This window comes from Hippoglossus stenolepis, chromosome 5 (genome assembly GCF_022539355.2).
Source record: "Hippoglossus stenolepis isolate QCI-W04-F060 chromosome 5, HSTE1.2, whole genome shotgun sequence".
Taxonomy (NCBI): Eukaryota; Metazoa; Chordata; class Actinopteri; order Pleuronectiformes; family Pleuronectidae; genus Hippoglossus; species Hippoglossus stenolepis.
This window is the reverse complement of record NC_061487.1, coordinates 13,501,099-13,526,043: the sequence shown is the minus strand read 5'-3', so window position 1 is coordinate 13,526,043 and position 24,945 is coordinate 13,501,099. Positions and strand designations below refer to the sequence as shown.

The following is a 24,945-nucleotide window of genomic DNA, read 5'->3' as shown; positions in this document are numbered from 1 at the left end:
GGGGCCACATAATTAAATCCACCATAAAGACTTGACTAATGGTGACACCTGAAGCTGGTTCATTGTTGAGTTATTGGCTGGCTGTGTGGACTTTTTATGGAGTTTATATATAGTTTATATAATTTTTGTCATCCCAAATAGTTTTATTTAAATGCAGGGCTGTCAGAAAACTTTAATGTCCAGTCCATGGATCCTCTCTGTCCCAACTCCAGAACAATATCTCACATTGTGTCACTAATATAAATTAATTATTTATACACTAAATTGCTAGTTTATAACTTTGTCAACAAGCTAAAAGTAATCTGGTCTTAATAAATCTTCCAATCACAAAGCCTGGGGGTTGTAGTTTGTGGTGTTGAGCTGTGTTGTGTTATACTAACTGACTCTGATTCATGTCTATCAGAGAAGACTTTGTTTTAGCAAGTTAGGTGAGTGTGCTAAACTGGCAACTCATTTTTATAGAGGATTCCCCAAAACCTGGCAACCCAAAAGCTGTTTTAATGGCTTGTCATTTATGTATTAAGCATTAGTAAATGATTGAAGTGAATATTAGAAGGTTGATAAATGTATTCATTACAAGTTCTTAAAACAGAGTGTGGTGCATGTTGTGCAGATGGTAAAACCCAAGTGATTTGGGATTTTGCTCTGTTTAAAGTTGACTCTATTTCAAGTAGAATCTCATTTATAAATCAAAGTCAACTTTATTGTCTATTCTGCCATATGTACAGGACGTAGACAGGATTGAAATTCTGCTTCGCTCTGATCCCTGTGTAAACATATAATCAGACAACATAATAAGTACTTAAAACATAGTACGACATTGTATATCTACAGTATATTTATTGTGTATATAAAGTCTTTGAGACAGCCAAACAGAATAATAGTTGGCTTTACGACAGTGTCGCAAATCCATCTGGACTCGCTCGCTGGCAGCTGGAGTGCTCCATGGAAACGAGCTCGCGGCTGGAGTTTTGTTTACGGTCTTGGGTAAGTTTGTTGTCTTCACTGTTTCACGCTTGTGTTAAACTTGTGTGTGTGTGTGTGTGGTCATGGAGTTTATCAGATTTAAACACTCACCACCGGCAGAGACACACTTGTCTCGGCAGCCTCAATGTAGCACTTTTGGCTAACGTTAGCATTGGAGCCATGAAACTACAAGTGCAGCTAAAACCAGCGGCTGTAAAAAAGTGTCAGTCCTGAACACCACAGTAAGGGACGGATGTGTTTGGGCTCAGGGGGCCAACAGTCACGGACAGCTGGGACAGGGACATGCGGAGGACCAGTCCGAGCCCCGGCTCTCTGACACCGCGGCTCTCCAGGACCAGGCGCTCCGGTGTGTGTGTGGAGGCGGCGGTCACTCCGTGTTCGTCACCGGTACGTCCCGCCCTGTTCCTTCTTCTGCTTCTCTCGGTTTACTGGCAAACAACTTCGGGTGCAAACCACTTTCTGTACAAAGAGTGTGTAACATCGTGTCACTTAACAACTATCCTCAAATTCCACCTGTCAGCCCTGTGGCTTTTAAAACAAGTAATTCATTCTGTCTCCTTCTGTCCCCAAACCCCGTTAGATCCCCGTCCCGTCCCACCTCCACCCGGGGTGTAGCCAGTTTCCCGTGAGATTATAAAAACACAGTTCCATGAAAATAATATATCTAAATTCAAAATAACAATCCAAATAATCTGTAGTATTTTTTATTCTGACAAATACGATTTTTTCTTCAAGTCAATGTGCAATGTTATGCTTATGTAATGTGTATGTGAGACTACTGGACATCAACAGCAATTCAATTTATATAGTTAGTGCGCTTATGTTTTTAAACTCAGTAACCTCTTGCTTGGTTTCCATGTGTTTATTTAGTATTTTGTCTTCGACAGAGAATGGAGAAGTTTTTGTGTGTGGACAGAATCACAGAGGTCAGCTGGGAGTCGGGCAACATGCGAACATCCCAACTCCTCAGCTCTGTCCCAGCCTCAAACAAACTGTCAAGAATGTTGCTTGTGGCTGGGATTTTACTCTTCTTCTCACCGGTGAGCGCTACTGTTTTTTTACTTACACTTGATCTGACATTTTCACGAGATTAGAATAAGCATTTATCTCAAGTAGTTCTTGGCAGGAATGATCGAAAAGGGAGAATAATATTTATTTTTATTTAGTTATTAGGGAATAATTTGGATGTCACAGCAGCCTAAAATTAGACAGAACGTGAATGGAAATATAGAAGAAAAGAAAATGCAGCCTACACAGTTTTAAGTTAGTAAGAAGTTAGTAAAAGAAAGGTAGGGTTAGCTGCAACCACATCATATAAGATAACAGGAAGTAACAACAAGAGCAGTCCTCACAGACGGATGCCACATTCATGTCATATGTAGGTTACTGTAATAACCAGATCTGACTTGTAAATTGTATTTGTGTCAATGTCCACTTTGTACATACATCTGTAAACTACATTTCTGATGATACAGAAGTTTCTGAAAAATCCTGTGTGAGAAAGTCTAATGACACAAACCCTTGCATGTGAGAATCTTTTCCAACTTCCTGTGAGGCTGCAAACAACAAGCAAACAAGCAAGCAAACCTTTATATATCTAGAACATTTCTAGGTGGATGCAGTATGGGCTGCACAAAGTATGAGATACGGTGAAAGTTGTGAACACTTAACTGTGGAAAGTGGAAAGATAAACATTAAACACAGAGGTAAACACAGAAAAGTCCCTGAACCACCTCCCACCTTTACAGAAGTTGAATATTTCAGTGTGAGATCTTTCTTTCATATTGTACCTACAGATTGTGGTCAGGTAATGGCCTGTGGCTCCAATGCATTTGGACAACTGGGTGTTGGACCGAAAGTCACACACTCTGCAGATTTACTGTTTGTTAAGGTGAGCACAACACGTGTGTGTTTTACTGACTGTAATAATACAACATAGCCACAACTTTGGAAGCCTCTGTAATGCTTGTCATACCTTTGTGTAATATATATATATCGTTTTCTGCGCCAAACCAACATCATGTCATGGTTGGTTTGATCAGTTTCATTGACACATGTGACTGTGCTGTTTGTTCTCAGTGTCTGAAGGATCCAGTAGTGAGTGTAGCAGCAGGACTGAGACACTCCCTCGCTGTTACTGGTAAGAATTGTAAACAGTCCCCAGTATGTTTTCCCTGAGAAGTCAATCAACAGATCCTAATATTGTGTTTGGCCGTCAGGCTCGGGTGCTGTGTATCAATGGGGAACTGGCCTTTTCTGTCACGCCAAGAGAGCACTCAGTCCGCACCCTGTCCCACCACACCTCTGCTCTCAGCTGCCCTGTCTGGTACCAGGTACATGCACTGAGCACAAACACAGAAAACATTTACCGATTCACTGATGGTTGATAAATGTCACCAGATATTCATGTTGCAGGTCTGGATCAGAAAATATCACACCTGGTAGCTGCGGGCTCAGCGCACTCTGTGTGCCTCACAGGTATGACAACAGCATAAATATCAGCTGTTACCCTGTGTTTGGTTTGTTTATCCCCTCCCCCAATATGGTTATGTTTTCATCTGCAGTTGTTTGTCTGATAGTTAGCAGCATTGCATACAAACTACTGCATGGATATCCTGGCAGCCATATCAGATGTTTAATGTAAACAGTTTGCATATAAAATGTGTGTGCATGTTATATGTATCTGGTCCCAATACATGTCCATGTAAAATGTTCATAAAGTGGGCATGTGCTCTGCGATTGCCCTTCAAGTTTTAAATACCAGTCACTGTGTTAGATTTGGAAGGTTCAGTTTATAAATTCCAGATTCCTTATGCTTTTTATCCCCACCATCGAGATTAGGTTTTCATCACCATTTATTTGTCTGTTTTTTAGTTAGTTTACAGTATTAAGCAAAAACTGCTTGAATTTTTGTGGGTGGGGGTGGGGCATGAACCAAGGAAGAACCTATTCAATGTTTTAGTAGATCTGGACGGTGGATCCAGGATTTCTTTTCCACTTTTGTTTAACAAAGCGTGATTGGGCATTAGCTTGGCTGAAGTATGAGCTCTCTGAGCACCCCTCAAGTTGGTTTGTTGTTTATTAGTTAGCAGGAATAAACAAAAACTACCAAAACCTGGTGGAGCGATAGGGTCTGGGAGAACCCATACAATTTTGGTGTAGATGAAGATTAAGGGGCGAATCCAGGATGGTGTTTTTTCTATGACAAATAAATCTTTCAGGTTATCAGACCACTTCTTTTTCTTTTATATTTCTGCTATAAGAACTAAACATACAGGATTGTTGAGTCTTGGTAGACGTATGTTCAGATGTAAGCATTCAAGCAAGTTATTTGCAGAAACAGGAACTGTTGTAAAGGTTCTTGCTTTGTAAAAATAGACATTTTCATTGAATCCTTAGAAATGTGTAAAGTCACCTGATTTCACAAAGTAAGAAGCAGAATACAAACATAAGACATCATTTAAAAGCAGATATGTCTTGAATTTCATGCTGGTCCTCCTCAGGGGGCATTTATGCATCCAGGTTGGACCCTTGGGTTGTCTTCCACTAAATGTCCATACATCATTATGACAGGGCTCCCTGCTGTCTTGTAATTTGTTGACCAGTTCCACGTAATCACTGCTCTGCCTGTGTGCTGCTGCCTCTTCTGGATGACGAGTGATGTTGCTTCTGTCTCGTGTGCAGGAGACGGTGATTTGTTCCTGTGGGGAAGCAACAAGCACGGTCAGCTGACCACCTCTGAGCCCTTCCTGTCCTCTCCAACTCCTCTGAAGCGCTCGCTGCTGGGTGGAGAGAAAGTAATGAATGTGTGGAGCGGCTGGACTCACATTGTTGCTCAAACAGGTGAAACAAAGTCACTTATACAGCATATTGCATCTATGGTACTCAACAGTTTTAACAGGATTTTACAGACATTTGCCATATCTGAAACAGGCCTTACTTCATTTCAGAGAGTGGAAGAGTGTTCACTTGGGGCAGAGGAGATTATGGACAGCTGGGCCGACAAGCATCAACCACTCAGAACGCAGAGCAGCAGTCAGCTGGTCCTTCAACAGGAAGTGAAAACCAGGAGGTTTGCCTCCCTACAGAGGTTAAAGACCTCAGGGGAGCAACACAGGTGAGGCATCCATCTGTCAAAAACTCACTAACACCCGTTATCATTCGTAGACACAGATTTTTATTCGCTCTTGCTCTGATCGGCAGCAATAGAAATGAGACAACTGGGTAAATATGGTAATTTCGCAAGACGAGGTGAAAGAGCAGCTCGGGGGGAAAAAAACTGAAAGGAAAACTCCTCTACTGGCAACGGTAAAGGAGCCTGTTGCCTTTTTTAACCGCGTTTACCCAAGTTTTAAAAAAATTGGGTAAACATGTCGGTGTTGGGCACTTCTGCTGACTGAATGGTCTTGAGAACAAGGCTTTAGATAAATAGTAATTATTGATGATATATTAAATTGACTCATTATTTTATTTTATTTATTTATTTAATAGGGACAGTTCTCATTGATGTGTCTTGAGCCAGAGTTAGCTGTATAGGCCAAGTTTCTACTATCCTGTATAGTTGCAATATAGATAATTCGTGTGCATGATGCATATCATCCAAACTACAACAACCCCATGATTTAAACACAGGCCCATTTAAAAACTAAACTATAGTGGTTGTCGACCTCATGTTTTCTAAAAATGTCTGTGTCAATCCAGAAGGGGGCAGCAGACCCCAACTAACAAAACAGGCATCTGAAGATGATTTACTGTTTGGTGGAAGCCAGTGCTACCGCATGAGAGGCAGGTCCAGAGAGAGAAACCTCTTAATGATTGGCTTCATAATATTTATCCAGTAAAGACCACACACACACACACACACACACACACACACACACACACACACACACACACACACACACACACACACACACACACACACACACACACACACACACACACACACACACACACACACACACACACACACACACACACACACACACACACACACACAATCTTACTCACTCCCACTCACTCACATCCATTATCTTCCACATGGGAGCCAACCTTTCACATTTATCCGAGGCAGAGGTCCCTTCTCCCATAAGGCCAGTTATGTGTGAGGATCATGGGATTGCAGCAGTTAACCTGCCGTCTGAATGGCAGCTATATGTTAGGAGAGTGTTGCCAGTTAAGTGGATGTCACGGACCGACAAGGCCAAGCTCCGGATCGCTCCCTCTCCACGCGTAGATCATTGCGGCCGCACTGGCATATGTCAAAGTGTAGTCACCTCATGTGTGTAAAGCTAAAAGTGAGATGAATTTGCTGAGTGGACTATGAATCTCTCAGCCTACCCGACCACGTTAGTCCGGCTATAACTGTACACCCACTCAGTCAATATTTAGTAAACTGTCATATCTTTATGAGGCCTATGAACGCTACTGCAGTAACAAATTACAATCTGTCAATGCTTCAGGAATCATTGTGGGAGCTTCTATTTAAGATGTGACACAGGCTGTATGCTTCATCAAAAACATGACTTCATCAAAGCAGTTGAACTGTAGTATGTGTTCCCGATGATATGATCAGCATTTCACTCCGTCTTCTCAATTCCTGTAGTTGTGAAGTGGAAATACAGATTGACTTAATAAAATTAAAAAATCTGCAGAGGAAGCCATCCTGAAACTGTGGCATTAACTCCTCTGGGCTTTAGGTTTTATGAATGAGCTGCCATTTCTATTGCATTTGTCTACTCTGCTTTCTGATGATACATTGTTTACTTGGTGATTTTATACTGAAATTAAATCACCCCCCATTTCTTCACTCCTTAATATCGGCCTCGGGCCCCCCAAAAATGAATATCGGTCCGGCTGTAATCTTTATGTCCATGTTGGCATAACAATTCTCTGATATAACAGTCCTAAAACTGTCTTGTCTGCTTTCAACATGCAAATATGCATTGTAAGCAGAAAAACCCTTTCACCGCTTTTTGTCTTTCTCTCCACAGATTGCGTGTGGATCTGAACATAACCTCGCCATTGTCGGTGAGTGAATTTAGTCCTCACACGCGGTACCGATTTTCTTTTTACCATATAGTTGTCTTAAACTTCCACTTCTGCCAGTATAATATATTGCAGAAAAATGGAAGGGCATAAACATCCGACAGCCTTACACAACTGCACTAGAAACGTACATGCAAGAAGACAGGTGTCTGAGAACTTCAGCAGAAACCGGATTTTTGTTCAGTAAGTGCAAGAAGCTGAAACAAGAGACGTAATTCCTGACCCGACACGACTCCTACTCCTACTCATGCTCCTACCACATAAAAGAACACAGAATACACACACAGGTGAGGAGGAACTATTTCAGATAATCCTCTTCTCTGGACCAAAGCATTAGTAAGAGAACTGTCTAATATGTTACAATTGGAACATCAGTATGAAACATTATAATTATCCTTCCGGTAATGCTGCAGAGGATTTCTGAGGTCGGCTCGTTGCTCTGTGACTTTTACATCAGGAAGTAATTACAGCATGGATACATGGGCATCACTGACAGGAGCAATTACCCCAACAGGCCTGTAAAGGAGCTGAATTAACCACACACGCACATTTACAGGTATGTTTTTCCAGTCGAGCGTTTGGAGAGCAATCTCCCTTTATCTGCATAAGAAGAGAATACAGACACTGCAATCACACACAGTAAACATACAGTACTTGTCTTACAAAATGCACTGTACTTTATTAATTCCATGCCGGCTTTCCTGTATTCACCACCGTGCACTATAAAACATTTTGGAAGTAAAATCTTGTACATTAAAATTTGAACACTGACCCATTTTTTTTTTTTATATCAGCATGAATATAAATACTGCAGAAGAACACTGAAACACAAGCCGAGGCTTCCATTAGAGAGGAAATGCTAAATAGCAAATAGCCTTCCGCTATTAATGTTCAGACCAATTCAACCTGTTAACTGGATGTGCCATTAGAATTAGGAGAGTTTTAATGTAGACTGTTAGTCATAATGACAGTTCTCATAGAGCACCGCTCTCAGAAGGTCAGTTATGTGATGAGAAAGCAGAAGAGGTGCAGGGTGAGATCATGTGAACCTCCTGCACTTCGCTCCTCTGCCGCGCTCTCCCCTTGTCTTTCTTTTTCTCCTCCTGTCTCCAGCGCGGTGGCAGGAGCCATGAAATAGCAAAAAACAGGATTGGAAGCAGAGACCTGAGTGCTGCTATTTCTGGTGCTGAAGTAGGTCAGGCAGAAAGGAACGGAGAGCACTGCATGCTGCTCATGATATCTGTTGCCTGCTCAGCCCTCGCCCGTTTGCACCTGAGGAAGTGCTCATCATGTATGAAACTCATCAGCGGTGTTCAGAGGAGGGAGACGGGCTGAAGTCACTGTGGGTCAGGCTCATCCAATCTGAGGAAAGATCTTTGTTAAACATGTTGAACTTCGCATGAATGAGGAAGGGCAAACATCTGCTTTCACGTGTGTATCTGAAGTATCGAGCCATAAAAAAGAATGCACCGCCAGCAGATTGTGTCAGTGGTGTTAATTTAAACTGTTGAATATAAAACTGAAGGCGTGGACTTGCGTACAAGGAAATGGCTTTTTGGTTTCTTGATTTTTATCCTTTTGTTGTGCAGGATATTGTGCAGGCACTTTGTTGCCATGGAAACACTGATGTGCTGTATTCCCGTCAGTGAGTTCATGAATTAAGCGCAGCGCCAAAATATGGCTTTTTATTTCCTCCAAAGAACAAAACGTTTCGACACATTAACTTCACTGATAGATGACAACCACGATGCAGTGCAGTTATAAACGTGTCTCAAAGACGTGGCTACATGCACCTTTGTAATGCATGAGCCATGCCTGGCAGACTGCCACACTGACATAAGCTGCTGGCATGAGACTGTGCTCCGAAAACTGGCAAAAACATAGATGTCTGTTGAGAAATCCAAATCTTCGACGCTCCTAATTTTCAGAGGGAGATAAAAACGCAGAAAGACAAAGACTCTTGATGAAGTAAATGGCATGAGAGACACACAACTGCAGGACGGGGAAAGCTTGACGATGTGTTACCCTTGAGAAAGCAAGCTCGCTTCTGTTGCCATGGCAATGGAGCCTATTAGGTAACTATGTTGCCATGGCACGTGTCTCCTCTGTGATACAGACCTGACCACACCCACCAACAAGCTCACCAGCTGTGAAGAGCAGGGAGGCTTCATTACTGTCCGAGTGTCAGCGCTGGGAACCGAGACCGCGCGCGCGTGTGTGGTCTAGTTATTGCTCATGTTGTGGGGACCTTGATGTGTTTACACAGTCACATTATGGAGACTTTCCTTCCTTATGTGGACAAGAAGCAAGTCCTCGTAATGTAAATCCTTAGATTGTAAGGGGAAGACATGTTTTAAGGTTAGTGGTAGGTTAAGGTCAGGGTGAAGGTTAGGGGGGAGGGTCTCCAGGGTCTCCAGGTAGTTAAAGGAAATCAATGCAATGTCCTCTGAAGTCACGTTCAGTGTGTGTAAGTGAGAGATCACGTTCACTCTTTCTTGTTTTTTGCACACCAGGCTGCTAATTTTATCCTACATGCTACTGCGCTACATCCCTGTCTCTCCCCTGTCAGCTCCACTGACCCATGACCCCCTCTCCCTTCCAGGGGGACGTCTCCTTTCCTGGGGCTGGAACGAACACGGAATGTGCGGCGACGGCTCACAGACGGACGTCTCTGAGCCTCAGCTCATATCTGGTCTCCGACCTCTTCTCATCGGCTGCGGAGCTGGACACTCAATGGCTGTGTGCGCCACGACGACTGGCTCGAGATAAAACTCTGCACCGACTCCATCAGGGACATTCATTCATTCAGCATGTGACAATCACAGATGAGAAAAACAGAGGGACTTTGTGAATTAACTCATTTCTGACTGGTTTAGTGATGCATTGGTGCTTTGCAGAGCCCTCAAAGGTTAATTAACCTCCACCTTTCAAAAGCTACCTGAGCAGGTCATACTTTAGAATGTCGTCATTAACACCTTCATGTGGACGTAGGTGGGCTGAGGTATGTTTTATGTGGACAGAGGCCAACCTGTCACTTTGATTGACATGACCGGGATGGCTCTGCAGGACATGGGCGTGTCTGTGGCTCCTGGTCCTCCTGCCGTTACGGATCGTGTGAGGAATGGGCTACACTGCTGCTATACCTCCATCTTCCCATGTCAGTGGGTTTATTGCAGTCATCTTGATTGTCAGGAGGTTGTCAATCTCGGCAGTTCATAGTGAATATCACATGATTTACTGCTCATACGTAGGCTTTTTTTTCCTTTTCCAACTGTGCATCATTCATTTATTATCTTTGTCAGTTATGATTGTCTAATTTGCACCACTTGTATCCTTCATTCATCTCTCGTGGGAGAAACATTTAACCCAACCTACATATTTATAAGCTGTGGGCGACCGCAATGCAGCACCTGTGGATCAGCTGCTGGTCTTAAGCTGGTGCCTCCTTCAAGGGCAGCAGCACTCAGCGTGGCTCAGGGATGACATGCTTACATGTATTTACTATTGAATTTTAACGGTTCCACTTAAGAATGAGCGTTTATGGAAATTAAATGTGGAAACCATTGCTGTCACTGACCTTATGCATCAATGAAAATAAAATTTAGCTGAGTTGGTTAGAAAAAAATAATCAACACTCGCTGAAAAAGATCATTCTGTGTTTTTTTTATTTATCACTATTTATTGTACAAGCCTGAACTGTTTAAAAAAAAACACACACACAAAAAAAAAAATCCCTCAACAGCAAACCAATCCAAACGATCACTGAACACCTTCTCGAAATAACCAACCACAAAATGCATGGTGTTCAAAACACACACTCTGAAGTCTCACTAGACGGCACTCATTAGTTGCCTCTTAGTTGAGTGATTAATTCCATTAATGACAACAGCTGCTGTTTTCTTTTCTTTCTTTTTTTTTATTCTGTTGGACAATAATCAGCACACTGCCCCCTCCCATTTGTGTTCAGCTCCAGATCTGCTGTAACCTGACTGCACGCAGGTCTCAGCAAATAGTTGGCAGTGTTTCCGCAGTGGTTTGGTAAAAAGTTGGTCCCTCATCACTCTCAACTTTTCCACACAGACAATGAATCTGTACCCGATTCTTTTATTTGGGTATGCTCACTGCTTTGCCTTTAGAAACTGATCCACACGGGGACTCCCATTATATCCCGTGTACTTTTTGAGTACTGAACTGGTTTGAATGGCTGGTGACAGTATGGTTAGTTTGAAATAAAACGCACATTTAGGTTCATCATGTTGGTGGAGTAACTCCTGAATGGTGAGAAACATTTGCATAACAGAGGCACTTGTCCAGGGTGAGAGGCGTATGAGGTGTTGGCATTAGTTACACACTAATACACCAATTTGCATGTGTGCAGAAAAAGAATAAAAGTCCAATTCTGCATGATTGTCAATTAAAACGTACTGCAGAATAATTGTGAGCTGTGAAATGGCTTTGTTAATTGTAGTACAGCAATAAACGGACATTCTTCAACATGCAATGAAAGCTGAATATGTATTGGTCATTTGCTTAGCCAACAAAAGTCTTAACCAATTCTTAACGGCACTCTGTCGTATAAACGCCTCATTAATACAATGTAAGAGAGGGGATTTTTGTTGTTGTTGAAAATACGATGTTATTCTTTACATTTGTTTTGTGGAAGTTATCTCTCTGATGCCTGAAAACTTAGAAAAGGACTGTTAAGAAAAGGTCACTGGTGCAAAACAGTGCAAAAAAGTCTACAAAGATGTGACCATGACAGTGCAAAGTTAATATTTTCTCAGCAGTTTAGTCTGGCTGACGTGACAAGTGACAGGTTGTTTGGGACAGTGTGTGTGTGTGTGTGTGTGTGTTGGTGTTTGTGTGGTGAGGGAGAGGGTGGGGTTTGAATCGGAGCAACATTTTTTTTTCTTTCAACAGAAGAAGAAGCACACAGATATCGGATGATCACTCAAAAACATTGGTACACACAGCTTCAGCACACAAAAAAAGCGTATTTACAGCACTGGCACAAACAAATTAGGCACACAAAATTACAACACAGTAACCAGATACTGAGCTATATAAGGCTTGACAACAAAACTTTCCTCAGTGCTACATCTATGCTGAGTTTGTGATGTACAGGTTGTCACTGTCACACCCATTTAAAAATACTAAGTAATACACACAACATAGCTACAGCACTATCAGGTGGGTGATGGGCCGTTATGGGTCATACACATAGTGGTTGGTACACCATGGTTCATAACACAAACTGACTCTGTTGGTTGTCTGCTCCGGTGCTGTCGCTGGGTCTCTATAAACATATAAAAAAAAACAACAATAACAAAAATAAATTATTACACAAATTATGTATAATGGTGGAAATGATGGCGGTGATGGAGAGGTCTGAGGTGCGGGCGACAGAGGTGAAGAAATGACACTAGCTTGGAGAGTAAAGAAAATGTGCTCCGTTAGTTTTTTCATGGTAAACGACAGGTTTACCATGTGTTTCCCATGCGTAGCCAAGGCATCAGACAACGGTGTCGTGTCTGTGTGCAGAGGTTGGACGCTGAGTCGGTTAATAAACATGCCCGATCATGCGGCGCCTTACGGGTTTATGAACAGTAGATCAGTCACTGTCATGCGTTTGTATACTTCTCATCATGCTCTCTCAGTCACCTCGTTTTTTCTTTTTTTAAAGTCCTCTCTTTGACCCGAACACAGGTGGGCCGAGGGTCAAACAGCAGTAGGTACCACTAGCCGTATGCTAGCGGTCAAACAAGGTTGTATGTATGCGTGTGCTGCTGAATAAAAACGGAGTCTAAACGCTCGTTGTGTATAAAATTTATTTCATGCAAGGACTCGTATTTACATCTTTTATTTGAATACTTTTCTGTTGCATAAATGTAAAATACATGCATTTACCTTTCCCCAAGTATAGACCCACATAACGTGTTGTGTTCTTTTTTTTCTTTTCACTTGAATTGCATGAGCATATAATTCACCTGCATCTCTTCACATCAAATCTTCACAAGTTTTTTTTTCTCTTTTGAAATAAATATAACGCCCATTAATTACCACAAGAGACAAGACTGGAAAAGTAAAACTCTGCTCATTCAGAATAAGAACAAAACTTAGATGAGATGCTGTACTTAATATCTTCTTCTAAAAAGGTATCTTCTTTTTTCTTTTTATCGATTGATCAACATAAAATTTGTTAAAGTGCCCTGAAAGAATTGTGCATAAGTATTGGGCCAGTATCAATACATGTACCAGTATCAGTATTGATGCTTTTAAATCAATAGACGTATATACTGCAGGAGTCATCATAACCTACCTGGTCCCCTTTAATAACATTTTGTGCTTTACAATACAAAAATCTTTCTTGAGTTAGGGACTATTAAGAAAGTATTTTCTGGTGTTTTTTGCTGGAGTTATGTGTCTCACTAGAGGTTAAGTTCTACTGTGGATTGTGTGGTGTAACAATACACGTTCTATTACTATGGTGAAGGATACGTAGGGAGGTGCAAAAAGTACAAGGTGCACCATGTAATATAAAGCTTTTCGTCACACTGTTATGAGCATGGTATATAAAGTGAGTCAATGCTACACCGGGAGCACTTATGTAATATCATTTCAATTTATTCTCTCTTTTGCTTTACCTGTCTCTTAATTCAGGGGCTGCATCACTGTCACTGACACTATCTACCCCATCCACGGAGAGCGCCTCCTTCGTGGGCTGCGTAGACCGCGAGGGCCGAAATGAAATTAGACGGTCTGGTCTACAGAGGTTTTCCGTGATTCGGTGTCACGAGTGTCACCGGAGCTGAGGTTGGGCTCGCCGAGACATTTTTAATCCCCCTTAGTTTTTTTTTTAACGTGTGCATAGTTAGCTGTTCGGTTGAGTTGAAGCGCTGAATGTCTCGTTGCTTGCTGGCATTATCACCTCTTTGAAAAAACATTCGTCACCAAAGCGCAATGAATCCTGGGATAGGTTGGGACGAGAAGGATCTATTGGTTGGAGCCAACGTTTCTCGGGGATGGCAGAGTGCATTGGCGTCAGCTTTTGAATGAGCCTTTGGAACGTGACAGCCTAGTCAAGCCAGTTTAAAGTGGCCTTTAAAAGCATCCTCCGAAGGATGCAGACCCTGAATTGAGACACAGCTTTTGCCTCACCAGGTACGAAGGCACCGTTGTTTAATAATTCATGAGTCTCGCATTAATTTTAGGCATCACAGCAGTCACTGAAATTGCTGCAGACTAACGGCACTTTAAAAACTCGTAACTACGTAACTATTAGTATAAAAACTGGCTATGCTCATAACAGCATTAGTTGGCTTTATGGCAGATTGTTCAAGTCAAATCACACTATTTTAGCTGGAGGCCCCTGTCGAATAAATCAAATGAATGTATGAATTTGGGGAAAGGCAAAGAATGGCAGCTACATAAAACCTCTGCTATGACTGAGTCTCTTGTAAAGCTGTCTCAAAATGCATAAAAACATGACAAAGCTTTAGAAGCTTTTGAAAGAAAAAAGTTAGTTTTTTTTCTTACAGGTACTACGATACAGTTAGCTTCTCGTTGAACATAATTTCTCATGCAGTTCATGCAAATGAACAAACAGTTTTAGTTCTTTTGACATTGGATGTAATCATCACTTGTATGTGAATTGTCACCATCTCCATGTTGCATTGGACATCATGAACATCATCTTATAATAATATTTTTTCTAATGGCCACTCAGATAACATAAAGCCTCGCCTGGATTGTACTTTCAGAAAGGTAACGTCTCTACTTTGCAACGTCACAAAGCACTTTAGAGGAGTTCCCTTAACAGCTGGCAATGGTACCATTTGGATATGTTTCAAAGCCATATGTTGTCAATATCCAGCATATTGGGCCGTTAGCAGGGGTTACATCTTATGAAAATTTCTTTCACAAAATTGTAAAAGCAGATGAGATAAGAAAAGTTACTGGCAGGAGAGTATGCGAGATCAAAAGCAACAGAGCAACAGGCAATGATGTACACACAGGGAGAGAGTGGGGTTAGCCTGTGGTAGAAGTAGAACAGTGCTTTGTCTGCAACTGAGGTGACCCATGCAGAGTGGCATGTGCCAATGTTGTCTAGTCTAGGATATGATGACACACCCAAGGAGAACACTTGGGAAGCTTGAGTACTAGCACAGGTAAGATACAGTTTTCCAGGAAAATAAAAGAAATTATAAAATAAATGAAAGAAAGCAGGCGCAAAGCCAAGTGTAAAAACAAAACCAAAAACAGGAAGGATAAGAAGGAGGAGTGTGGACTGGCCTTCCAATGGCATTGTGTCTGCTACTCAACCATGCTACATAATGGATGGGATGGGAGAATGTGAGTGCTGCATTAGACAGGGTGGGCTGCAGGGCAGGGCAGACACTGAGGACACTCCAGAGGCATCCCCGCTCATGCCAGACATGCTGTTAAGGCTCCAAGGCTTTTCATAACCTTCAGTTGAAAAACAGAGAACGTTCTGAGTACACTGCAGCACTGAATCCACGACAAAACGTTGTTGGGTTTTGTTTTTTTTTGCCGTTCCTCAACTGGTAAATACTACACCTGTTGCTTTCTTGTTTTTGTCTCCCAAGAAACAGGTCAACACAGACTTGAGACAGATTTTTTCTTCTCCATGCATTGAGTGCATCAGGAGTACAACAGCATGCACCGGGTGGTACTGGAATGGTTTCGGAGTATAACACTGTACGAGACTCGGAAAAGAAAAAGGCAGGCACCTCAGGCAGGGAATGTTTCTCTCAGCTACAGGTAGAATTTCATGCTGTTCGCCATTTTTCCTGTGGATGTGCTGGCTGCACACACAGCTGAAGTCTAACTTGATCTTCTCAGGAATGTTTCGCACATTATTATTAGATTTAATTGAAATAAATTAAAAGGGCTTAACCCTGGCATTAAAGTGTAAAAATTACTGCGGTTGAATTTGGCTCTTATAATAACAATAATTGACATTAGCCTTCCTCCATTTGTGTTGTGCTCCTTCACCATACTGATAGCACCCATCGGCAAGACACTTCATGCACCGTTATGGTCAATGGACTCAAAGGTCAGGATCCCGGGTGGTATTTACCATTAAAGCACAAATACATACATGGTACACGCATAGCACATAATACTTTCTTTGTAAGACAACACATTCTAGATCATATAAATCTCGAAAATAGCTTTCTTCTTCTAAATAAATAGGGGTATTACATTATGAATGGTATCAAAAAATATATTATGTAGATGCGGACATGTATTATTGACATTTTCGGTGCTTGTGCTTGGCCTTAACAAATGCTATTGTGACTCTATATACATATATATGAATATGTACAATTCCCATCGGGACGAAGCAGCTGCTGTGAAAGTGTGTGGAGGTTGTAATAAGAGGTTTGTTGTTGTGTGTGTGTGTTGACGCGTGTGTTTAATACACTCAGCAGAGAGGGATATGGGAGCGTGTCCTGTCTAGGGTCTACGGTGTGTCAGTGTCTTACGGGGGCCTGTGATTGGCTGTTACTGTACGTACCCCTCCTCACTCTGCCCCCTGTGTGGTTGGGGCGTTCAGCAGTCGTGACCAGGAAGCAGGGCCGCTCTCGCTCGCTGGGGCTGAAGATTTCCTCCGGAGATATCGCCTGGTCAATGTGGGGGCAGTCTTCGTTGGCCAGCGCTGCGTTAGCCGCCTCACCGTTCAGCTTGGAGTCTAATAAGAAAACAATAAAGAAAAGGAAAGCAAAACACACACACACACAAAACAAATCTGGTTTCATACACCAGCACGGTACAATGCCTTTTCATTTATCTGCTATTTCCACGCTCTATATGCTGAAAGCACATTGGGATTCTCTTTTATAACCACTGTATGTATAGCTGCTGTCAATATTTGCCTTGGACCGTCCCTTGTTCCTCCCATGTTTTTGAGCACAAACTTGATCAAAGGTCAACACGTCGGCAACCAGAGGGATCAACTGACTAAAGCCTCTATTTATATGTTCTTAAAATTACAAATTTTAGGAAGTCTGAATTACTGCATTATTAACTGCTAAATCAATAGCAAGATTGCTCACGGTCTGCCTCAGCCTCTATTTTCTTCTATCAAGAGTCAAATGTGCCTTTCATTACATATTTTATTGATTACTTTCTGTGGGAACTCATCGGCTGATTGAAGTGTGAAAACAGACAACGAGTGAAGCAGCTGAACAGTGGTGTGTCTGGGTCTTGAGCACAGAGAAGTGAGGAGAATATGTATCGTCTTTGTTTCTTACCTTGAAACTTGAAATCGTCGTCATGGGCGATGGGGCTCTGGGGCTGGGAGCTGATGCTTGACTTACAGAAGTTAGGAGAACCTGGTTGGGGAGCTCGTGGGATATGCCTATTTTTTTTCTTTGGTAGTTTCTGTTTTGCCATGGCCAGCGAGTAATACATTCCAAAGTTGTTGACAATCACAGGGACGGGCATGGCGATGGTCAGCACGCCCGCCAGGGCACACAGGGCTCCCACCAGCATACCGGAGGTCGTCTGAGGGAACATGTCTCCGTAGCCGAGGGTCGTCATGGTCACCACAGCCCACCAGAATCCAATTGGGATGTTCTTGAAGTGTGTGTGGTCACTGGCTCGAGGGTCGTTGGGGTTGGCTCCTATCCGTTCAGCGTAGTAGATCATGGTCGCAAAGATGAGAACACCAAGGGCGAGGAAGATGATGAGGAGCAGGAACTCGTTGGTGCTGGCTCTCAGTGTGTGGCCCAGCACCCTCAGCCCCACAAAGTGACGTGTCAGCTTGAAGATACGCAGGATCCGCACGAAGCGGACTACTCTCAGGAAACCCAACACGTCCTTAGCTGCCTTGGAGGAGAGCCCGCTGAGGCCCACCTCCAGGTAGAAGGGCAGGATGGCCACAAAGTCGATGATGTTCAGGGCGTTCCGAATGAAATCAAACTTATTTGGACAGAAAGTTATTCGCATTAGAAACTCGAAAGTGAACCACACCACACAAACACCCTCTATGTAGGTGAGGTAGGCGGCAGTCTCCGTCTCCTGGTAGGTGTGCACCACGGTGATGTTGTTCACCAGCTCCAGCTCAGTGCGGTTGATAATGGGGTTGAAGGCCTCGTGGGTCTCCAGACAGAAGGTGGTGATGGACACCAGGATAAAGAACAGCGAGGCCAGAGCTACCCACTGGGCAGGAAACGTGTGCAGGGTGAAGGAGAAGAATTGGAAGGAAGAAGGACAGAGAGGATAATGAGCACAGTAACACAGGCAATATAATAAAGCTTGACGGCTCAGCAGCCATTCTTAGCACAACAGTTCAATCTCAGACAAAGGCAACTGCTCTGACAGTGACAGTGGCATTGAGACACTCGCTCCTACCGCTCCCCACACCCCCACCCTGCTCCCTGGCTCCCTGTGCATCCTGATTCATTGTAAAAAGGGACAATCAATGCCGCTCTTCCTTCCCTTCCCTCTGCTGTATCTCAAGGTCATGGGATTTCTCAAGGGTAAGCTACATGCTGAATTACAAAGAGACAGCAGCGGGCACGTTGAAATCAACCCCCGTGACTAAAATTAGCTTGGGCTCTTCCCTTCAGCTGCACTGGTACAGTAGGTTTTCCCAACACAAGGTCAGACTGTTCAGATGATCAGCTCCTGGGAATCGTTCGGAGCCGAGCTGCTCACAGAGTTGTATGAGAAAAGAATACCTTGGCCTTCATCATGGATCGATCAGATGATCACATTTCATCACATTTAGGTCCTGATATTTCTGGTTCATACTACATGGGTGTAACAGATCCAGTTTCCTCTCCCGGGTATTGATTGCAGTGCTGTGCTCCTGTTATCCTCCGATCACTGATTTACAGCATGTGTTACCGCTCGTGTGACTTACTGTAGTTTGAATAGATAAAAAACAGCTGTATCTTCAGTGAAAGCGGATATCTACTCAATCATCCCATGACTTGGAAAAATTAGATCAATAGAAATCTGTTCATGCATGAAGATGTCTTTATGACATGGGCGGATCAAGGGGCGGGGCCAGTGGGACACTGGGCCCAGCTGAAATCTGATGGGCTCCTGAAGTACCCCTGTCCTATCAGTGGTCTTGACAAAAATATATATTATATATAATATCAAAGCTATAGAGCTAACAGTGAACCAGGAATGACCTAAATGTTTGACCTTACTGAATCAGGAATTATGAATGTGTGCATGGATGTTGGACGTATAATCGGCCCCTCTGTGTAAATTGTGGCCCCTTTATGGCCCCCGATTTAGAAATATCCTCGACCCGCCACTGCTTTATGATAGTGATCTGGGCTCTGTAACACTTCTCACGACTAATCAGTCAATCAAATCAAATTATATTTGTACAGCTCATAATCACAATTTGTCTCATAGGGCTTAACAAGGTGCGACATCCTCTGTCTTTAACCCTCAACAACTATCAAAAACCCTTTTAACAGGGGGAATAAAACGTAGACACCTCAGAGAGCCACATGTGAGGGATCCTTCTCCCAGGATGGACAGAAGTGCAATAGATGCTAATGCATTAATGCATAGTATTGTTAAGTAGCTGGGACATGACAGTAGACATGACATGAGGGAGACGGTAAGTTAGAGTGGGGCATGTCTGGGCACGAGGAAGCCACATATATTCCACTGAGCAAAGGAAACTCAGCCGGTCACTTCCCTTCACAGTGTGTCAGGGAGGCGAGCGCCCTGCATGAGATGGAAAACAGGCTCCTCCATCGTAACATCTCATCACTCGCAATTCATTGCACTGTGCTGAGGAAATCGCTGCTGTTGAATGTCTGCTTCGCTTCCAATGTTCGTATGATGGCACAGAGGGAAACTGTCTCAGCAGTGACTCTCCAGCACATTGACGTCCTCCGCTCTACATTCACAGAGATGAATATGAGAGCTCAATTGTTACTACAATTTACACACTAATATAACTTGTCAAGGTTTTGGGGGGTTTTCAATAGACTACAAAAGAGTCCAGACAAGAGGAAACTTGACATTTTAATACAACCAAATAGAAACGGACATTAAAAATGCAGCTTGTTCAGTGTGCGCTGATCCAGTTCTTCAGTCAGTAGTATGTGGTGGTGTTTTATCCCATTGCATAATGTTGTTTTGTCCACCCCCTCCACAGTATGTTAGGTGCAAAATAACAAGTACGCCCTACGCTTTAATACAGACCAATAAATCTGCACTACAAACTGTGACCTACATAAATAACACTGGATGGAATCAACAGCACAAACTGGATTACCCCCAAACTGGGGGCCCGAGACTTTCAGGGACAAAAAAAAAGGTATAGATTCATTATCAGTGGGTTTGATTGGGTTATAAATGCAGATGAGAATCTCCGGTCTACTTGTGTCTAAATTTACACAATGCTTTGATTTATAAGTTCCTCCATCTATCCATTATCCATTCACGTATGCTGTAAGGGTGGCAGGGGAGCTGAAGCCAATCCCAGCTGCCATTGGGGAAAAGGTGGGGCACAGGCTGGACAGGTTGCCAGGCCATCACCAGGGCAACAGACAGAGACAAACAACCATTCATGCTCACATTCACACCTACGGACAATTTTGATTCATTATGTGTTCAGATTGAACTAAATTGTCACAAAAGAAGGTTTATGTTTGCCCGGGGAACCCTGGTGACTGTATCTGTCACTGTCTACACATCACAGATGCAGTGTAAACTGACATGTTTATAGCCAAGGTTCTAAACTACATCAACAAGTTGGTCAACAGAAAATAGCAAAACATTTTATGAAAATGATCATTATTGCTGCTTTTCTTATTCTCCACTTTTGAACTCCTGGTTGGACATCAAGGCTCTATGGCAACCACGACTTTAGGAAATGGTGGTGGCCATAATTGGGCCCCATTATTATTCAGTCAGTCCCAAAAATAACCACATGAGGCAAGAAAAAAGATCCTGAGTTGCAGCTCTAACAGATCCTGGTGTTATTATCTTCTTCAAGGGGGATATGTTTTCGTCTCAGCTCTTTGTTTGTCCGTCTGTTAGCTGGCAGGATTACACAAAAACGACTGGACGGATTAGAAGGAGACTTGTTGGAAGGATGTGTTACGGTTCATTGAAGAACCAGTTACATTTTTGGCATTTAAGAATCTTTTTTAAACATTTCTCAGAGAATAATTCATGGATCTTGATGAAAGAAATCTGGCATGTTTAGGAGTGGGTGCAATTTGGTGCAAATCCAAATAAAAATCCAGATCTAGTAAATCTAAATGTGGTTTCATAAAGGGACTGAGGTGTTTAAAGCAGAAAAAAATGCTGTTTCTCTTTTTTCTAAACTGAAAATTATTGCCAGTTTGATTATTCTTCCACATGATTTATCTCTCTGGACTCTCGGGTGGAGAAAAAAAAAACTCTTCGAATATGACACATTTTTATGGCCAAAATTATTATTCTATTAATCAAAATAATTACCACTGTATGCCAAAAGAATTAGCTTATAGTTGCAGCTCTAAGTGGCAGATTCTCTTGTTATTTCTTTTTCTGCTCTTGTGCATCATTTTAGCCAGAGAGATGAAAAACCAACATCACCAGCACTGCCAGCATCCTCCAAACTCACAAACCCCTCATTGTTATAAGCTACATTCATGTCCAGCGCTAGTGCCTCCTGACATCTCGATCGCTCGGCCCTCGGAGCATCCAAGCCTCCACACAGTTAAACAAACGCTGCCTCTCATCACCCTGCCTCCGAAATTGTGTGTGTTTGTGTCCGATAGGAACAGTGTGGCCTGGAGGGGAGGGTGACCATTGTTTGCTCCTTATTGCCTAATTCTCACTGTTGCCGGCAAACCACAGGGCCTGCAGTGATATGCAGTGGGTTTTCCACTGATGTATCCACTGTGAATAGAGTCTGTAATTAACTCTGAGGCTCACTTCTAATTAATCTTCTCGGCAGCCTCTTGGTGGAGCTCTGTCGGTCCTCGCTCGGCTTTTCGTCTCACTCTTTGTGTAACTGTCGGACACATATAAGGAGTTTTATGCTTTGGGAAACTTCCTGCATGCAAAAGGGGGAATCTGAGAGAAGTGTCTGCATATTATAGGTTAAACCACTTTCACCGATGCTAGGTGTTAAGAATGAGGACATGTCAATACAGTTTACACTTGCTGGATGTGGCATGGCAACTAATTATACCAATCAGGCTGCAGAGGCTGTCAAAGCAGCGTGCAGCGCAGCGGTCTTTGTTGCAGACAGGTCAAAAAACCCAAGAGAAAGAATTATCATTTCACCATTGAGAGGCATGGTGCCCAGATGGAGAAGTGCCCATGACTAAAACCAAAAGTGTCACCTCTCACAAAAACCCTTTTGGTTCATGTGGAGGTGTGCCGCGGCATTTCTGGTGGTGCCAAAGATCTGGTTTCCTAATGTGCCGCTGACCTATTTAACCACAGAGCCAGCCTCGGCCTGCCCAGGGATCCTCGTGTCATGGAAATATCAATCCAAAGACCTGTGTGAGTCCAAATGACTTTCTTTATCTTCCTCTCAGAGACAGGGGAGGTAGGGAGAAATGATTTGCATGTAAAGGATTTTGATGGATGGGGTCTTTGGTTGATTTGTGTCCCTCCTCCTTCCTCTGAACAATCACATCCCCACTGTGGAAATCCCTGAGAGAGTAATTTCAAGGTCATCAAAAGCCTCTCTAAATCCTGTCAGCTCCATCAGTCATTGACTCTCCATCAAGGCACATTGACAAATTCCCTATTCAGCCCTCCTCATGCAGCTCTGACAGTTTCAAACAAATTACCCACATTTGAGTTCCTAATAACTCATTATGGGAATAGTAAGAACACAGCGATGGCTTGGCACAGGCAAACATCTGAATGGGATACTCACCCTTGCATATTTAGAGGAGTAAGGGTCCTCAAACAGGGCCCAGACGTGTTTCTGCCACCGGCTCCATAGGCTCCCACTCCTGGTGTGATGAGTGTCCCCCTGCGCCAGCCTCCTTGTCATCTCATCCACATCATCCTCAGCGTGCTCCTGCTCCGGCTCAGGATCTTCGCTCCCCAGGTCCAACAGCCCACCCCCGCCGAAACTATCAAGGGCCTCCTCTGCCTCCCGGTGCTGGCGATATGTCATCCAGCAGCATGGCTCCACGTCCGTCTCGTCGATGCCCCAGAAGGCCAGCTCCTCCTCGTAGAGGGGCCCGCAGACATCAGCGGGGCAGTGCAGCTTACCTGTCCTGTAGTAGTTGAGGATGTGCGCAAACACGCCAGGGTGGCGGTCGAAGAAAAACTCCTCGATCTTGGCATCATAGTCAAAGTGGTTGGCCGCATCAGGCTCGGCCAGCCAGGACAAGCGGGTTCCGGGCAGGGTGCGCAGAGTGCTGCGGTATGTCTGATGTCTGATCCCTCCCACGTTTATCACAATGCGATCCTTGTCGTCGCTCAGGCCCATTGCGTCCCTTAGGCATTTCTCCAATAAGTTCCCTTCATCGCAGAGGTGCACGCGCACCGTGCCACCGTGCACACCGGGGATCAAACTGAAAGTGTTGACAGGAGGGAGGCAGCGCGCAGAGCAACCGGTCGTTTCTCACCAGCTATGAGACAGGAATCAGGGCTGATGCTGGACCAGGCTTCATTCTCCTCACACCTGCCAGGCAGCTGGGGACTCAGAGGGGCTCGGGCTCACTGGAGGGGGCAGAATCAAGATCCCAAAAAACGATGGCAGCCAATGGCATCACATTAAGAAGGGACGTCACATCGTCAGTATTCCAAGATGTCGTGATAGCAGCACAGACGCTGGTGATGTCTCCGCCTGTTAGCAGAGTAGATCCGGCTCTTTGGGTTGCAGTGATGGATCGGATCGGTCACACAGCAGCTTTGTGACTTTCAAGGTGACTGCGGTGGTGGTGCTGAGCGGACAGCGCCTGTCCGGCTGCTCCTGCTGGAGACTGGGCGCTGCGATGGAGACTCTCCTCCTCCTTCTCCTCCTCCTCCTCCTCCTCCTCCGCTGCTGCTGCCCACAGACTCACCTCCTTTCACACCGACGCTCAAGCTCACCGACACCCGCCACCACCACCTCACAGCAGGTCTTTGTCTGCAGGCTGCTCCCCTGCCCACTCCCTGTCACGCACCGTGCAGAAAAACAACCTCCACCTCCTCTTGCAGGAGGAAAATGTTGCTCTCTCTGATCCAAACGAACACAATCAAAGATGAGATCCTCCTAAAAAAAACGCCAAAAACTGCCCGTTATTCACACCATCTCCTTCTCTCTCAGTCTCATCACATCACGGTGAGCATGCCCAGTGGAGGAGGCTGCATCTGGCAACTTCTCCAATTACGGCTGTTGTTGTAATGGTCATCCCTCAGTCACAGCGAGAGGAGGCGCAGCTGGAGGAGAAGGTGTGACCCTGGAGCCGTGAAAAGATCCGCCCATAACATCACAAAGAGTGTGATCACACAGACAGCTTCGGGATTTATGGGTGGGAGACGTCAGCCTGTGATCTATAGGCCAATGTGACAGTCTGCACCTGTCACTGCACAGACACACAACATATTCAAAACTTAAACTTAAAACTTAGAAAGGGCTGAGATCATTTATTTGTTGTGCAACTCAATGTGCTGCACTTGAGCTGTGTAATAATTAGCCAATAGGTCCCCTGCCTGTGTTTAACATGTCAGCAGAGGGCGCCATTGTTCACAGCAAAATAAACAAAAAACAACTTTTGGGTCTTCTTATGTGTTTGATCAAGTTTGTTAATTATCCTGACATTTCAAAAACAATAAAAGTAAACTAAACAATGACATTCAAGCCATAAACTAAAAGAACAAGTGCAGCTTTGGGGCAGATAATAAAGGATCCCTTTACATTAACACTTCTGTGGTTAATTTAATACATTTTCCAATGAAACA

At 43.7% G+C, this 24,945-nt stretch overlaps 2 protein-coding genes across 4 annotated transcripts; one reads left to right on the top strand and one right to left on the bottom strand.

Annotated features, from left to right (window-relative positions):
- Nucleotides 1-908: 908 nt before the first annotated feature.
- Nucleotides 909-10,686, top strand: sergef (secretion regulating guanine nucleotide exchange factor). The gene is made up of 11 exons (XM_035156623.2): nucleotides 909-987; nucleotides 1,236-1,374; nucleotides 1,875-2,027; nucleotides 2,784-2,878; nucleotides 3,067-3,127; nucleotides 3,207-3,320; nucleotides 3,403-3,465; nucleotides 4,672-4,830; nucleotides 4,938-5,104; nucleotides 6,981-7,017; nucleotides 9,638-10,686. Exons 1-11 carry the CDS (start codon nucleotides 946-948, stop codon nucleotides 9,802-9,804), a joined length of 1,197 nt encoding a protein of 398 aa, XP_035012514.2. The 5' UTR covers nucleotides 909-945; the 3' UTR covers nucleotides 9,805-10,686.
- kcnc1b (potassium voltage-gated channel, Shaw-related subfamily, member 1b) lies at nucleotides 7,597-24,462 on the bottom strand. Of its 3 annotated transcripts, none has more exons than XM_035156612.2 (4): nucleotides 22,925-24,462; nucleotides 17,313-18,222; nucleotides 16,577-16,750; nucleotides 7,597-8,397 (listed from the first exon to the last, which is right to left on the bottom strand). In XM_035156612.2, exons 1-4 carry the CDS (start codon nucleotides 23,486-23,488, stop codon nucleotides 8,339-8,341), a joined length of 1,707 nt encoding a protein of 568 aa, XP_035012503.1. In that variant the 5' UTR covers nucleotides 23,489-24,462; the 3' UTR covers nucleotides 7,597-8,338. The 3 variants fall into 3 exon arrangements, with proteins under 3 accessions (XP_035012503.1, XP_035012502.1, XP_035012501.1); XM_035156611.2 differs by lacking the exon at nucleotides 7,597-8,397 and adding an exon at nucleotides 10,684-12,331 and having other exon boundaries at nucleotides 22,925-24,461; XM_035156610.2 differs by lacking the exon at nucleotides 7,597-8,397 and adding an exon at nucleotides 12,850-15,501.
- Nucleotides 24,463-24,945: the final 483 nt, after the last annotated feature.

Coding starts and splice junctions, on each gene's coding strand:
- sergef (XM_035156623.2), top strand. CDS start 946: ATGGAAACGAGCTCGCGGCTGGAGTTTTGTTTACGGTCTTGG. Junction 2,028..2,783: donor TTTTACTCTTCTTCTCACCG/GTGAGCGCTACT, acceptor TTGTACCTACAG/ATTGTGGTCAGGTAATGGCC. Junction 4,831..4,937: donor TCACATTGTTGCTCAAACAG/GTGAAACAAAGT, acceptor ACTTCATTTCAG/AGAGTGGAAGAGTGTTCACT.
- kcnc1b (XM_035156610.2), bottom strand. CDS start 23,488: ATGGGCCTGAGCGACGACAAGGATCGCATTGTGATAAACGTGGGAGGG. Junction 18,223..22,924: donor ACTCCTCTAAATATGCAAGG/GTGAGTATCCCA, acceptor TTTCCTGCCCAG/TGGGTAGCTCTGGCCTCGCT. Junction 16,751..17,312: donor CGACGATTTCAAGTTTCAAG/GTAAGAAACAAA, acceptor TTTTCTTATTAG/ACTCCAAGCTGAACGGTGAG.